Consider the following 17,143-nt stretch of genomic DNA (forward strand, 5'->3'; position numbering starts at 1 on the left):
ACTACTTAGAACTACAAAGTTCACTTATACGTTAATTGGACCTGATAAAATGGACAGTGAATTTAGAAATAATGAGATCACTTTAATGTTGTATCTGATAGATGTATATGTATTTTTTAATCAGCGCATCTTTATAAAACTTAATTCAATTGGAATTCTTAGGTTCAGAGAAATGGTCGACAAGAGATGATTCAAGTGAGCCGATTCGTTTATGAGTCATTAAAGCGAGGGTTTTCTGACGGAGTCAAACCCACTGAGTCCCCGCGGACGGTCACTGAACCCTGGCCAGCACTGAATCGTAACTCCGGTACCAAGACCAAGTAAGTTCTGCTTCTCTTTACACGCTCACTAACAGATCTTGTGCTATTTGACATCACCTGACCTAAACGGTCAGGGTTTGCGAGACCCCTTTGTGTGTCACTTGAATATTTTGTGTGTAGTGTGCGTTGTTATATTCTCCAGAATCTCAATAATAGTTTATTGTTGAGCCAGTTAGCCGCTAGCTGATTAGCCTAGTAGCCGAGTTACCCGTTCTGCCCGCTGATGTTGCTAACAAACTTGCTAGCTTAGCTTATTCGGGAACATTAGCAAAGCTCAGGTTTTCACTAGCCAGCATTTTATTGGAATTTTCTTTTGTACGTTAAATTGTGCAGCTGTGACACGCCGGCGTTTAAGGTGGAAGGGAACATTTGAATAAGAAGGTAGCCGCAGTTTCCTCACATTTCCTGTGTTACTTTATGATTTCACTTTAGAAAGTTACCTACTCAGATGCAGCAGCACTAAAGTACAAAAATCAGTTGTTAGTGTTTTATTTCATTTTTATTTTATTACGTGTTTAAATTGGTCTCCGGTTTTCAAAGTGCTATTGTTTCTGTGTGGTGGCATTAAAGACCATGCAGACATGAAACAAATATAGAGCAACCCTCCACCTAGAACAACTAAAGCATAACCTGTGTCTTACAGGATAATACTTTTCGAAGTACATACGCAAAATAAACAAGCTCTGTTTACTGGTACCCTCTTTTTAAGCGAGCCCCTTGATTGTTGTATGAAGAATCAGGGAGGCTTTTTTCAAAGAAGTGTTCATTAATTGTTTGTTTTTGTTTACAATTCCACAGTACACCAACGTGAAACACCATATTCACAAACGAAAGTACAGGAAACATTTAGCATTTTACCAACTGTCAGCCTATTTTCAGCTAAGCTTTAATTTACTGATTTGCATTTTATGTCCCAGATACTAGTCAGCTTTGGACACAGTGTATGAATGTAGCCACATCCTTAAACTTCCCAAGACGTTTTAGGGGCCCTTTACTTTGAAATACAGGAATGGTTTTCTCTGCCCTGTCATCGGGCTAATTGTGTTGAGTGATGATGTGTCAGTTTTGTCTATAATTTAATAGTTGCATCTTCACTTAAATGATAGTGCACCTTTTATTTATGTAATTTAAGTTCCAGAATCTTAGGTTTTACAAAAAAATCATACATAAAACATTGGACAGATTTTAAAGATCACTTTCTTGAACATTTTTCATGATATACATTGAGAGTGGGAATTTTGTCTCTCTTTCTTTTATCTTTTGTAGAAACATAAATTCGCAATAAATATGCTAATTTGTAATGTTAATTAATGTAAAAAAAATTATTTGATGTAAATTCGAAGTTCCTCTGTTCATCACATTGCTGAATGACACTGACATGTCAGATTATTACAAAAGAGATTATATTTTTCTCTCAGTTTTTGCGCTTTTCTAGTCTGTAGTTTATCCAAAAAATGCTATAATTCAATTAGCAGCACCTCAGAAATCTGTGATAAACATAAGGAACACAGGATAAAGGTAAACTTCATGTATTTGAGACAATATCACAGTCTTTATAGTAGTCTACACACACACTGTCTCTTTCTGGACATGTCTAGTGCTTATAGGAATTCAGCGTGGTTGATGGTATTTGCTTATTTCTTTGAGGTAAAACTGATTTGATTTGAAACATTGTTCCTGTTTTGCTGAGGGTGTGCTCAATGGAGAAAAGTGCATGGGGCCTAATCTCTGCAGAGCCTGTTCCTCCTTAACCAGCATTCTGTGTGAGGCAATCCTATTGTGTCTGTGGCAGGCTCAAGTGAATTTAATGGGAGAAGCTTTGTATTGAGACAACTTGTGTACTCTTCCTTGTCACAGTACAGTGTGTGATTCAATATTAGTGGGTGAAATACACCAGAGCATGTCTGGCAAAGCCTTTAAAAATAGTTCATGTTGAAATGTCACAATTCAAGGATTTAAATGATAATTTGATAATACTGGCACAAAATATAATATTAATATCTGAGTAACATTTTAACTGATATAAGCAACATGTTGGAGTTATGGACATATTTCGCTCTTAAAACAAGTATAAGAAAAATTGCTCATTGTGAAATCAGTTATGCGTTTATTTTGAGGGCTGGGATCTTAATTTATATTTTTGAATTGAGCAGTAAATATAAAATAAATATATATTTTCATTGGTCTGTAGCATTCAAACTTATGCAACATGTGAATGGCAATAATTTAAGCTTAGTATGTAGTATGTAACAATTTATTGTTATAATTGTTGTTTTTGTTGCAGAATACCATTGGTTAGGTCTGTTTTCAAATCTGATTGCTTCACTGTTTTCTATCAAGCTTTAGGTCACTTTTATATTATTATTGAAATTATTACTTATACCTGGAAACCTCTGCATTTTTTGTTCACAGATAGAGCAGACCAGGAAATGTTTTCTCTTTTTAGTTTGAATTGAAAGCTCTAGTCAGTTAAAAAGCCCCTGACTGTGAGTACTTTCATTTTTGTTTTAGTCTCATAACTTGATAAAGTCACATGGGTTCACAAAACATGCTTATCTCTTTGTTATTTTATGTTAGTGAACTCTCTGAAACTGTTGCCCTAGCCGTGTTAAACCACCCATTTCAGTCCAATAATTGCAGAGAGAGAAAGGAAATTTGTTTGCATTGAGGAATAGAGTGGTAGCTTGGGATGACAGTTTATACTGCTGAGTGCTCAAGTAAACTGCAAATGGAAACAATAATATTAATGCAAGGGTCATTTTAGTCATTCCTTTTTTCCTTATCAAAATATAACATTTTTATTTAAATTAATTCATATTGAATTTTGTAAATATCTAAAGGTGGTACTTTTTTTTGTTTGTTTGTTTTAAATATATATATTCCTTCTCTCCCCCCTTTACTTCTCTCTCCTCTCTCCAACCTGCTCCCCCCCCCCTTTTTTTTTTTTTTTAGTGTCATCCTCAAGGGCACCTATAAACATAAGGGTCAAAAATGGATCCTGGATCATATTCATTTGAAGTTCTATTTTGAAACTGCATAATTTACAACTTTTCTTTAAAACACAATTCAAGTTTTGTGGAGATGTATCTTTATCTGCAGCTTTATCTTGGGTCATTTTCAATGGCAGTAATTGACCGAGTGTGATGAGAGCACATGACAGCGTGTCTCTGTGGGGAACAGACATTCAGATCTGAAAGAGTGTGTTTGTGGAGCTATTTATTCATGACCTGCTGATGTCAGACTCAAGAAATTGTTACATTTACACTGTGGGTAAACTGCCAGTGAAAAGTGTTGTTAAATAAGCATTTTCCCTAATCCTGATTTTGCAGTCTCACTGTCTCTGAATAGTCTTCACAAAGTTTTGCCACACATGTTCCCTTAAATTATAGTAGTAGAACACCACATACAGACACACCTTTTGGCATGGGATAGTGTACATTTGTGAGAAAAGAGGGAGAAAATAATAATGTTGGTGTTGTGTTATTGATATCAGCTTCTTTGTGCTGTTTAAATTATTTTTATTTTTAGTTATGTTTTTTACGTTTTACTTTTTGTATGAAAAAGCATTTGTTCTTAATGTGCTGGGCATCTGAATATTTACTGCCAGGAGATGTGCAAGTGCCAAGCCTTCACGTAATATAGTGTCTGTGAACAAGTCCACCTTGTCTTTTTGGGGAATAAAAAAAAAAGATTATTGAGTGATTAGTTGTGATATTATGGTTCATAGCTCTTAAAGCTGTTATGTGTAGTTGCAGCTTGTTTCAGAAATTGTGACTGAAACAAATAATGCTTTGTAGAAGTGTGGAGAATTGCAAAATTAAATATTACTTTAAGTATTTCACTATTAATTAAATGGAATTTTAATAATGTAGCTAATTACATGTTCAGCACTACCAATCAAAACTTTGAAAACTCTAGCTATAATTACTTAGTCACAGGACGACACACATGTACACATTCACTCACACACTCGCACATATGGAGACTTTTTGAGTCCCAAAACACCATGTGTTTTGGGACCATGGAAGGAAACCCACGCTATGGCGTCAAAATAGGTTCTAAAGTTCTGAGAACCAAAAAAACAATATAATAGACTATTTTGAGGTCAGTATATTTGAAGAATCCATTTTTGCTTTCATTCCGCTTTTTCTCATTTGCGCTTGTCTCAGTCTCGCTTTCGCCTCCAGAAGTTTTTCGCTTTTGACTTTTGACAAGGCGGGTGGGATCTAGACACTCATTGGCTGCTGAAGTTAAGCCTCACCCACCCAGCCCATTCTGCACATCCTAACCCTGATTAGAAAATGACTCTAAGCTTCTTTGACGAACTATGCATTACTAAAAGAGATAATCGTTAAAATTAGTTGATACGTCTTATCTGTGTTTGCTGGTCGGTCATTTTCCAATCCGGATAAGATTGTCGTACTCTCGCTGATGTAGCAGGGTGTGCAGAATTGGCTGGGTGGGCGGGGCTTCACTTCAGCAGCCAATGACTGTCCAGATCCTGCCCCCCTCTTCAAAACCAAAAGCAAGAAACTTCTGGAGGCAAAAGCGAGACTGAGGGACGCGCAACTGAGAAAAGGGGGAATGAAAGCGAAAACAGATTCTTCAAGAATATTAAACTCAAAATAGTCTATTATATACAGAAATATTTTGTTTACCAACCTGTTTTTATATGTTTTTATAATCTGTTTGATATTAATGTTAAGATATTAATTTCTCAATTGTAAAATGACATTTATTTGTTTGGATTCTGTTTTATGGTTCTCAACTTTAGAACCTATTTTTACGCCATACGTAAAAATGCCACGTGAAGAAACTCCTCACAGTCAGTCACCAGGAGCGGGACTTGAACCTACAACCTCCAGGTCCCTGGAGCTGTGTGACTGCGACGCTACCTGCTGCACCACTGAGCCGCTCTAAAAAATGAAATGATATATAAAAAATAAAATAATAAATACATTGTTAATTTAAATCTTGAACTAGACAGCCAAGTTTCTGTACCATATTCAATATTTCAAGTTAGAATAAAGTGTGAATTAGACACTATAATAATAATTTGTTTACACTATAATTTCAAAGTATAAGGCATTGATTTCATTAATTTGCGAATTTTTATTCATTCATTTTTTTATTATTTTTGCGTGTGTGTGGCCCTGTAAAGGACTGGTGCCCCTTCCAGGGTGTGTTCCTGCCTTGCAATGACAATGAATTAATGAATTAATTTTTCATTGGCTTGTTTTAAGAGACACCTTCAGATCTGATATTCCTTCTGTTGACAGCTGACAGTGATGCATTTGCATCTGCACTCATTGTATATTCTCAGCTCTATTGACCATTCACAAACACTTTGTAGCTCTACAGTTATAGACTGTTGTTCAGCTGTTGCTTTGCATACATTGTTTCCCCTCTTTCACCCTGTTATTCAAAGGTAAAGACCACCACAGAGCAGGTATTTGCCTGGTGCATCTTTCTCAAACACTGCCCTGACACTGACGTGTCATGCTGGAGTATTTGAACTCATCAGCATCACTGCTGGACTGAGAATAGACCACCAACAAAAAATATCCTGCCAGCAGTGTCTTGTGGGCAGGGTCTAGTGACTACTGATATAGTACAAGAGTATGACAAAGAGTAGATTAACTACTTTGTCTGATTTTACAAGGTGAACCAACCTGGTAAGTGTCTCTAATAGTGGAGGGTTAGTGGATACACTGTTGTGTACATTTTTTAAAAACTCCAGGTGTACTGTACCAACTTCTACCAATGCAACACACACTGATGTATCAACACCATGTTACTACAGAGCTGAGAATGATCCACAATAAAAAGAATTGTGCCTTCTCTCTTGTGGTCCTGTGGGGATTGTGACCACTGAAGAACAGGATGGAAGGGCAGAGCAACTGTAGCAGACTACGTTCTGTAATCGTAGAAATGCAGAATGCCATTTTACTGTCAGTGGAGAATGGAAAGTGATGTAGAAATGTAGAAACTAGGAGGTAGTCGTAATAATATGGCTCACCTGTGTATATTGCGCAGTTTGCAGCAAAGGTGGGCCAGGAGGCTGTCCCTGGTTATCATGGATGACCGCTCATCTCTGGATAAAGTGAGCGGCTCCACTGAATCAGTGTCCACAGTCACAAGTGAGGAGTTTGTGCTGGTGCAGCCTGGAGCTGAAGGATCTCCGTCCAGCTCAGAAGGCCGGCCCAGACTTAAGGTACCTGCTCACACATGCCCTCTTTGCCTCCTGACCTATTTCTTGATCTTTGCAACAATATTATAGCAGAAGCCAGCTAATGCAAGTAAGCCCTTTTAATCAAAAAACAATTTTTAAAAACATTCTAAAGATGATTCCCCATCATTTTCTGCTCTCTAGTCATGAACCAAGATGAGTATATTGCCCTGTTTCTGCTCCATAGTTGGGTAATATTGACTTAGTTTTGCAGTTTCAGAATATAATATGGAACTAGCTATAAATTTGAGAGCGAGCTAACTGCCTATAGTAAACACAGACCGAAAATACTACAAAACTTAACAATTTGAGTTACACATGTATTTTGTGGATAACCTTCAGCCACATACAAACAAAATATTTTTTATACATACCCTTCCACCTTAAGACATGGCCCGTCTGACTGCATACAAACCACACAGAGAAGCAGTTCCCCAGAATCGGCGACATTGCCTTTAACTGTTCTAATCTTTTGTACTGTGTGCTGAGAGTATATTTATGAAATTTAAATAAATATAAATTATTTTCTGTTCAAAATCGAGTAGGCTGTTTTTAACCATATCTGTTTCTTAATTACTTTTAAGTGTTTTTAACCTTATTCAAATTCATATAGCAACGAATTGTATTAGATTAGATTAGCTGCAGTCTATTTTGTGAATTTTGTTATTCCTAGCACACCTTTCACACATGATCCACACATTTGGTATTTAATTAATTTGGTGTAGTTAGATTATATTTAGCGTAACTGAGTAGCGTATACAGACCTTATTATACATTTTCTACTTCTGAATCCTTGAAAGTGTTAAAAAACGTACCCTCAAACACAACTAAAACAATCCGTATCTTTACCTGCGTCAGTGTTTTCTGAAATGTTGTCTTAGCAGTATTTTTGACAGTGTGTGTTAATTGCTCAGATGTCCTGGAATGGAAGTGAGCAGCTGGAGAGGGCAATGGAGGAGGTCCTGGAGGATGAGTTGGGGAGAGAAGAGGGAAAAGGGATGCTAGAAAAATCCAGGGAGAACTCAGAAGGTTCAGGAGCACCCAAAGCACCTGGGCAGCAGAAAAGACCTCCAAGCCTGGTGTTGAATGTAACACCTAATGGTATGTTTTGCTAAAGTTTCCCACATCTTTCGGAAAGAAAATAAATGAAGCCTCTCTTATGGCTACGGTTGCACCTAACAATTACTGTAATTGATAAGGCTATGAAGCATTGAGTAAATGAACAGTTATGCTGTTTTGACCGTAGCCATTTTTTTGTATGTGTATGAGCTTGTCAGAGCATTATTGTTTTCAATCAAATTCTTCCTCAATTGTCATTGTTAACAGCTGATCACTGCACCAGTAATTCAGAGGTTCAAATGTACTCCGTTTTTTTTATTGTAGAGGAAGTGTCAAAAAATGCCTGCTGGCCCTCTTCCTATTGTCACTGGTTCCTGTTGTTGCTTTTAAAAGTGATGAATGATTAAAGGTTATGCTCAATTCCTATGTCCCTTTCTGGAACTTCCTCTTAAACAAAGCCCTAAGTGTAATGACTAAAATTGATCAACCTGATAGCGAAGTAGCTATTTTACAGTCAGTAGAGGTTTAAAAGTAGCATTTCATTGTATGTGTATAGTATAAAAAAACTCAAAACTAATTTGGTACATGTGACTCCTTTTCAGAAGGTTCAGCCGGGACAGTGGGCAGTCCACTCATTCCTGAGGAGGACAGTGTGCAGTTCAGTAAACTGTCTTATCTGGGCTGTACCTGGGTGAAGGCTCCACGCAGCGAGGGTGAGGCCCAGAAGGCCATGACTACTCTGCGTGCTGAAAGCCCCAGCCCAATTCCCATCACTCTCCATGTACCCAACGGTCCCGATGGCTGTGTTAGGTAATTTACACACTTAATCTTGAGAAATTTGTAAAACGTTCTCTGGTAACTAGCTTCCCTGCAGGCTCAAAATAAATAAATTTTCAAACTATTATATGCGTTTTGCTGCTGTTGCTGTTTTCAGATTGTTCTGTGACATTTCATCACTAACTTTTCTCAAGGTTCATATTTCCACTCCCTGTTTAGTGTTCAGTGCCAATGTCCCAGTGCCGCCTTTTCAGTCATGGTCTCATTGCTAGGCTTGGTCACTTGACTCAAATTAAAATATCATTTGACTTCCAGGGGGTGATCTTCACAGGACTATGCTGAGTCTTTTTATTTATTTTCCTCAGGAAGTGAGCACTACTAGGGTTTGAAAGCTGTTGCAGTAAAAATAGATGAGAGAACACAAAACACATTGGAAATTAGAATGAGAATATGGCTTCTCAATGCCATCTGTTGTTAAATATATTGTATGTTGTAAGAGAAGCTGCATATAATCTGTTTTAAAATCCCATCAAGTGAACTTAATCATGTTAATTTCTTTTAAATCCTCTTATTTTTTAAAGCCAAACAAATCTATGAATAGCCTTGTACTATATGTATCTAGTAGAGAAGTGTATTCAGGGGGGAAAAAAAGAACATTAAATGCACATTTGCCAGATATTTACTTCTTTGCGGTAGTAACAGCCTCCACCATTCTAGCTGAGGATTTAATTGCATTCAGCCACATAAACAATTGAGGTTTCATCTCTTCAGATAATGCTGTTACACTTTTCCACAGCCAAGTAATGGGAGGCTTTATATCAGTCTGTCTGATGCTTGCCGTTATGCAGCGTGACCTTATTGTTGTGTGCAGCTGCTCTAGAGTATCCCATTCTTTTTGCAGTACTTTTCTATGGGGATTGTACATTCTGTGTTTTCAGTGATATGCCTGTGATAACAGTGGGGTGAATATTTCTAAAACGTCTATCTTTTGCTCTGCATAAATTGTTAGCCTCCTACCACCCTGTTCCTCAATGGTCAGGACCACCACAGAGCAGGTATGACTTGGATGGTGGACCATTCTCAGCGCTGCAGTGACACTGACATGATGGTGTTGTGGTATTGTGTGTTGCACTGATAAGAGTTTTTAAACCCCTCAGTATCACTGCTGGACTGAAAGTCCACCAACCAAAAATAACCAACAAACAGCGTCCTGTGGGTAGCATCTTGTGTCCACTGGTGAAGGACTAGAGGATGACCAACAAACAGATTAGCTGCTGTCTCTGACTTTACCTCTACAAGGTGGATCAATGGGCTAGGTGTGTCTAACAGAGAGGACAGTGAGTGTACAGAGTTTAAAAACCTGAGCAGCAGTCCAACATCCATCATGTCAGTGTCACTGAAGCGGAGATGATGATCCACCTGCTCTGTGGTGGTCCTGTGTATGTCCTGACCATTGAAGAAAAGGGTAAATGGGAGCAAAGAGCAAGAGATGGACTATTGTCTGTAATAGAACTGGTTAGAGGAAACAGTTCATTTTACATTATTATAACATTTCTGAGTAGTTTGTGAGATATTTGAAGTAGAATATCTTAATTTGCTGAGTTAAAGTTTCAGGGAGAGAGTTAACACCACCAACAACAATGCTAAGACCAAGATTTAATTGAGAAAATTGCAATGTACAGCTCAGACAATATAACGCTCTCATATTCCATCTTTCATAAATGTGTGGGTTAAAAGTGCAGAAATTCTTACAGCTGTGTGTGAGAGAGATATATTTAATATTTCTGCATAAAAATTATCTACCTTCTAAAGTAAACAGTAGCAGTGCTGTTTTTTGTTTACTGTATAATTTGAACATAGCAGCTGTCATTCACATTTGTGTGTTTACTTCTGGTTAAAGTTGTTGTCCTTTTTAAGTTATTATTTTGTAGATACATGTTATTCTTTGGACAGGGACAATATATATCAGTTAAAATATTAAAGTTAACCGTGTGTGTGTGTGTGTGTGTGTGTGTGTGTGTGTGTGTGTGTGTGTGTGTGTGTGTGTGTGTGTGTGTGTGTGTGTGTGTGTGTGTGTGTGTGTGTGTGTGTGTGTGTGTGTGTGTGTGTGTGTGTGTGTGTGTGTGTGTGTGTGTGTGTGTGTGTGTGTGTGTGTGTGTGTGTGTGTGTGTGTGTGTCCAGGATTGTTGACCAGGCCTCTGGTACTGAGATCGCCTCCTTCCCCATTTATAAAGTGCTCTTTTGTGCCCGAGGGAAGGAGAGTTCATTAGAAAGTGATTGCTTCTCCTTCACTGAAAGCTACCGCAGCTCAGAGGACTTCCAGATTCATGTTTTCTCCTGTCATATAAAAGAGGCTGTGAGTGTCTGTCTGTTCAAATCAGTCAGTGTGTGATTATACCTGATGAGCTTTAGTCTTGTAGTTTGAACCAGTTCATTTGAAAACCATATTTAGTGCTGTAATAATTTCTGTTAATAAGTAGGAAAGACAATGAAATTAAATATTGAAAAGTCGTGCAGAAAGGAATAGGACATATCTCATAACCTCTGATTCTTCTGCTTTAAACAGGTGAGCCGAATTCTCTACAGCTTCTCCACGGCCTTCAAGCGTTCATCTAAGGCTGCTACAGATGGCCGTGAATTGTCCCTGCCTCAGTCCCCTGACAGCGATATTTTCACTTTCACAGTATCTCTGGAGGTGCGGGAGGATGACGGCAAAGGAAGCTTCAAGTCAGTGGTGGTTTGATGCTAGTCTCTTAGACCGAAGGGTCCCAAATACTAATCAATATATGGTGTGATACAGAAGCGATTGCTGTAAGACTGCAAGGGAAGCTCAGTTTCCCCTAAAATGTCAAAAAATAAGTGATCAAATATATACTGTTTTGTGTACATGTCATTGAATAAATGTGCACTACAATGCGCTGAACTTTTGTTCAGATTCAGCTTCTTATTACTGGTAAAGACGTGGCTTTCCTCTCAATCATTCCCTTCATGGTGCTTTAAACGGTGTAGACACTCAATTGCGAAGCAGCGAAACGAGACGAGTGATTGGATAATTGCTGGGCTTTGTCCCGCCCATCGGACGCTCAGCGTCTCTGGGGGTTTATGGGGCAGTGGGCTGGCCTCGGCTGGCCCGGACGCTCAGCTTCTGCATGATGATTGGATGATCTGTCTGAGGCTGAATCCCTTTTTGATTGACAGCGAATCAGCAATGCTTTGGTGTAGCGATCCGTGGGAGCGTTACATTTTCATTCTGTCTGAGTTAAACCGGAGACTTTCTTAATTCTCTTAGCGGCATTTTCTTTGTTAACGAGCTTCTATTGCTGGAGAGTTTTTTGTAGCTGCTTGTGTTTGGAGACTGACTTCTATCACCCTTTTTAACTTCTATCGCAGTTTCTGTCCAGCGGGTGCTGCTGAGCCCCGCCACCGTCACAAAGCACTCACAGACGGACACACTTCACATGGGCAAGGGCCCTTTAAGCAGCCTAGCTCTGCTGGCCTTTGAGAGGACACTAGTCAAGTCCCTGGAAAAGACGCCTTGTTGTAGGCCGAAGTTTAGCTTCCATTCCTTGAAAAACCGGCATCCACCACTGGTGTGATACCAGAACAGTACCATATTCATTAGGGTGAATTTAGTAGTCTAACTGTTGAAATCCACCTTTTCGTTTTAATTTTATTTTTCATTTTAAGATGTATTTTATTCCCCCTCACCCAACTTTCTCCAAAATTTTTGTCATGACAATTCTAATCACTAGCAAGCGATTAGATAAACTACATGTTTATTGGTGGATACCCCATACCGATCCGATGCTGTTGTTGAATTAATAAACCATATACCTCACATTTTGGGAGAGACTTAAGACATAATGATTGACTTAAACATTACTAACAAAAATATTAACAAATATAAAAAATTAACACAGATATAAATGTACTCAAATGCTATTTTTTTGTCACTAAAATGAACAATTGTACAGGAATGTGGCACAGCATTCAAATTCCAATTAAAAAGAAGTCAAACTTCTTACAATATATTAAAATATATAAAATGTATCAGCCAAAAATAGTTTTTTTTTTTTTTTTTTTTTTTTTTTTTTTTTTATATTTTGTGTAAACAGAATTTCATAATTACTTGGTCAAATACAATCAGTAATCAAACATTGTTAACATGCTAACATTTAGTGTAATTTAAAATAAAATGTAGCAGCTGAAAGAGAAAAACTTAGTAGCTTAAATCGCATGAATTGAAAGCAAATGGATCTGTCCCATGAATTGGCCTATTCATCCAATACCCAATTCAGCAAATTTTGTTAATATCTGGACCAATATTGGATCCTTATATCGTACCGGTATTAACTAGTTTTGACTGGGATGTGTTTCACTTTGTCAAACTGCCACCAACTTCATGTCATTGGAGCTCAACATGACCAAACCCAACTTCCCAACCTAAAGCTAAGATGCCCACATTGTCAAGTTGTGTGCTGGACAAATAATCAGGATATTTGTATAGCTATGTGTTTGTGTGTAGGTTGGCTATTTTCAGCTCATGTCTAGGGTAAAAGAAAAAGACAAACAAAAGAAACGAAAACTGAACAAAGTACACATTACAGAAGTCATTAGGAAGCATGCCCCCTCCAGGATGTGTTCCCACCTTGTGCCCCTGTGATTCTGGGTAGGCTCCAGACCCACCCTGAATTGGATAAGCTGTTACAGACAATGAATGAATTAATCTTTTGGCAATGGCTCCCCTTATTTGTCTGACAAACCTGACATGTGCTGCAGTTTGGTCTGTGCTGGGAACTCTTCTTTTTGTGTAAGACAACTCTTGAGATATGTGTATACTTTAAAAAAAAAAAAAAAAAAACCTTGCTGTTACTACTTAAACAGGGTTTTTTACTGTTATAAATGCTTCCACATTTTCACACCTGCTTTAAAACGTACCTCAGATGTGTTCACTTTCGTTTCAGCTTTTATGAAATTCCCCCTTTTTTTTTTACTATTGCTGGTTAAATAGCACTAGTTGTTTACCTTTTCACAAGTTTTATTTGTGTGTGTGTGTGTGTGTGTGTGTGTGTGTGTGTGTGTGTGTGTGTGTGTGTGTGTGTGTGTGTGTGTGTGTGTGTGTGTGTGTGTGTGTGTGTGTGTGTGTGTGTGTGTGTGTGTGTGTGTGTGTGTGTGTGTGTGTGTGTGTGTGTGTGTAAGTAATATTTTATTTATTTATTATTATTATTTTTTTTTTCTGCAGCCCTGTTCCAAAAGATCGAGACAAGTACTACTTTAAGCTGCGGCAGGGTGTTCAGAAGAAAGTGGTGGTCACAGTGCAGCAGATCTCAAACAAGGAACTGGGTATAGAGAGGTAAGATGTCAGAACAATAGCTTGGTTCTTTGTTGACACAAAAGCAATATTATGGTCATTAAGCCGCCGCACTTGAAAGGGCTTTATTTTATTTTATTTTGTTTTATTACGGTTTAACTAGAGTAGACTGAAGTAAAACCTCTTTACATATTACCTGCCTGCAGCAGTTTCATTAGGATGTACCTGTACTCTTAAGTTATTACTATATTTGAGAAAGAAACATGAAATTCCTCTTGAGACCAGCTGGAGAAACCAGCCTGTTGCATGTATCTGACATGTGTTCTGGCCAATCACATGATCTGGCCATAATACAAAAAAGCAGATGTGGCTAGTATATACTTGAGATTGTCACAAATGGATTTTATTGCCTTTTTTGTTTCTATGCCTCTTAGATGTACAGGTGCTAATATTAAATAATATAGTAATATTAAGCACCACAGATGGATGCTGCAGCCAATATTCAAGTAAATGTATTCTTACTTGGGTAGAGGTACCCTCCCAAAAGAATTTCAATAGAAGTACAAATGTAGCTACACAAGATGTTTTAAGTATTGTTTAAATTACAGGACTGCACAGAAACTTCATAATATTTCCAGCATCTATTAACAGAGAAACAGGTGTTTTCTTTTTGTTTTCTTTGGCTCTAAAATGTATAATCACAAAGCTGCACAGATGCTGTCAGCATCAAAACACAATATATTTTGACATTGGGATCCATGCTTTGTGTCAGTTTTATAATCTAGTTCTTTCCAATAGCCGGTGATGTGGTTTTCAGAATCAAAATCAATTCAGGAGCCATACTAGAAGCTCTAACAAACAAAATCTGATTCCAGTTAAGTGTGTGAGTAATGCCAGCTATGATGCTCAGTCACTATGGGGAGGAATTAATGCCAAATTGAATAGCATTCACTGCAATAGAACAATGTGAAATGCAATCCACACACGTTATTGCTTTTTCAAACTAATATGAAGAATACATGCCAAAATTGTTATTAAAGGTCCCTTGAAAAACCACGCCCCAAAATCTGTAGAGGACTGATTCACAGCGCCACACAGTGGAATACAATATAGTTGAACTGATTGTATTTTTTGGTGGTTTGTGTTCAATTCTGACACACATTCAGCATTTTATTCTTTGAATGGAAATCGACATCGAAATACGTAATTTTTTTCTGGTAAGCAACAGAGCGACATTAAATGTAATGAATAGTTGTTTTAATTTATGGTACATTTTCTGCATGTCTGTGTTTAAATGTGATCTCACGTGTATTGCATTTAGCTGAGATATTTATTTTTGAAGTACTGATTACATTTCGAGGTGATTATATTCAATTCTGACATTAATTCAGCATGTAAATTTTAAAATGCAAATCCTTGTGTATTGTTTTTTAGTAAGGAAGTCAAACAACGTGAAAACAATGTAATAGCGTTTTAATTTTGCCACCTATTCTTCATGTTAGTTTGGAAAAGTAATGTGTGTGGATTGCATTTCACATTGTCCCATTGCAGTAATTCCTCTCCATAAGTCACATCATGCTCCTAAATGTGCTCTACTAAATGTTTGCTCACTTACGATTAAGTCTTTTATGAAGTTAATTAAAAATTGTCTTGATTTTCTTTTCCTAACTGAGACATGGCTTGATAAAGTGCTACTGTAGTGCTAAATGAAGCCTCCCCTCTAAGTAACTTTTTTTTTTTTAATTTCTAACTGGGCATTTTAATATTCATATGCCCTTGAATTGAACCATTATAGAGTATACTGTCACTGTCTAGTGAATAACGTATCTCTTTTAAAGAAAAAAAATGTCCTTGTATTTCCTTGGAAGTCAATGTAAAAAAAGATTTTATTCCAAGTAATTTTGGAGAATTTCTCTTGGTCAATTGTCACACAATGTGAAGGACAACTACCGTTTTCCAATGTTGTAGTAAACTAAAAATCCACAAAAATAGAGATGTTTTTAATTGGACAATGACGATGAGGCTACTGAAATAACAGCAATTGCCATTCTCACAGCTCATAGTAAAATGGATTTTCATGCTTAACTTGATAGCTAGGTTTACCTCTGAACACACACACTTTTTTAGTAGCCAAAAAAAAAAAAAAACAGGATGGCAAATTTTAATGAGGGACCATAAACAGAGACCCATCAGAGAACAGATTTTTGTTATTAAACATCCACTGACAGCTATCCATAGTAGCCACATGATGGCACTCTAGTTACATCAGCAGAGTTTTGCTGACATGCAGTACAGATTTAGTAGAATTTTTCAAATTAAGTTAGACACATTATTTTTCATGCATCATAAACATTTTCAATGTTTTCTTTTTTATTTTTTTTTTCAGGTGTTTTGGCATGTTGCTCAGTCCTGGGCAGAAGGTTCGAAACAGCGATATGCACCTTTTAGACATGGTGAGACATCTCCCTGAATTCTGCTCTTTGAACCACCTTAATTGAAATTGAATTGTGCCCTGTCGTTGTGTCTTACTGGATGTAAACCACATATATGTTTGAGAGGTAGTGGTTGTGTGTTTTTTTTTTTTTTGTTTTTTTTTAATTAATTATTTTTAGCATTCATTAGAAACATACTTTTCCAGGGTGCCTAGAGCAGTACCAGCACAGGAGGCTGGCAGATTCAGAGCTCAAACAATTAGTGCTGAGGTTTAATGAGCTATGATTTGTATTCTTTGTGATTAATGAGGAATGAAAATGAAACCTTATCCCACTTATAAATCAGTATGATAAAGTGAAATTTCTAAAATATATTTCTGTATTGTTTTAGGCTTCACTGCCTGCTACAAATGAACATATCAAGTTCAATTGAAAAACAATGTTTGTAGCTAAATGACATGTAAAACCGACCAGCTGTTTAAAAAAAGAACTAAATGTTAAACGTGGAATTTGTTCAGTGAAAAATTAAATCTGTTCATGCAGTAATTTTGCTGTCATTTTAATTTTAGAAAATATTACAATTTACCAGCACCAAGTGAAAATCGTTGTCTTGTTTTCTGGTCAATGTTTTAATCATTGTTGAACAGCATTCAATTTAGATCACTATTCTTGAACTTGACATGGTTTATCAAAAATATCTGACGGGTGGAATTTATAATTACTGTATGCAGGAGTCCATGGGAAAAAGTGCAGATGGGAAGGCCTATGTAATCACTGGAATATGGAATCCTAACACACCTGCTTTTCAAGCACTCAATGAAGACACTCCAAAAGGTACAATTCTACATTGTTATTTGCTTATAATCAAGTGTGCAGGAATGGGCATGCTGAGTTGTTCAGTATCTTAGATTTTTGGTAGATATGCTATCGCAATTGATGTTTCGCTCAACACTGTCAAACATTTAAGAGTAACCTTTAAGTATAATTGTGCCTTTAAATTTATTAATGTAAATGG

The 17,143-nt window shown here is 37.2% G+C and overlaps 1 protein-coding gene across 3 annotated transcripts in view; it reads left to right on the top strand.

Moving 5' to 3' along the window:
* Positions 1-243: 243 nt before the first annotated feature.
* rabgap1l (RAB GTPase activating protein 1-like) overlaps positions 244-17,143 on the top strand; it is a 111,247-nt gene continuing 94,347 nt past the window's right edge. For 2 of the 3 annotated variants that reach the window (XM_066646986.1, XM_066646988.1), the window contains exons 1-9: positions 244-320; positions 6,357-6,534; positions 7,464-7,650; positions 8,211-8,418; positions 10,567-10,741; positions 10,952-11,112; positions 13,628-13,738; positions 16,083-16,149; positions 16,860-16,962. In XM_066646986.1, coding sequence (XP_066503083.1) covers positions 6,397-6,534; positions 7,464-7,650; positions 8,211-8,418; positions 10,567-10,741; positions 10,952-11,112; positions 13,628-13,738; positions 16,083-16,149; positions 16,860-16,962 — 1,150 coding nt within the window. In that variant the 5' untranslated portion in view covers positions 244-320; positions 6,357-6,396. The remainder of the gene's footprint in view (positions 321-6,356; positions 6,535-7,463; positions 7,651-8,210; positions 8,419-10,566; positions 10,742-10,951; positions 11,113-13,627; positions 13,739-16,082; positions 16,150-16,859; positions 16,963-17,143) is intronic. The other variant, XM_066646987.1, reaches the window with a different exon arrangement.

The sequence above is a fragment of the Hoplias malabaricus genome, chromosome 16 (genome assembly GCF_029633855.1).
Source record: "Hoplias malabaricus isolate fHopMal1 chromosome 16, fHopMal1.hap1, whole genome shotgun sequence".
Lineage (NCBI taxonomy): Eukaryota > Metazoa > Chordata > Actinopteri > Characiformes > Erythrinidae > Hoplias > Hoplias malabaricus.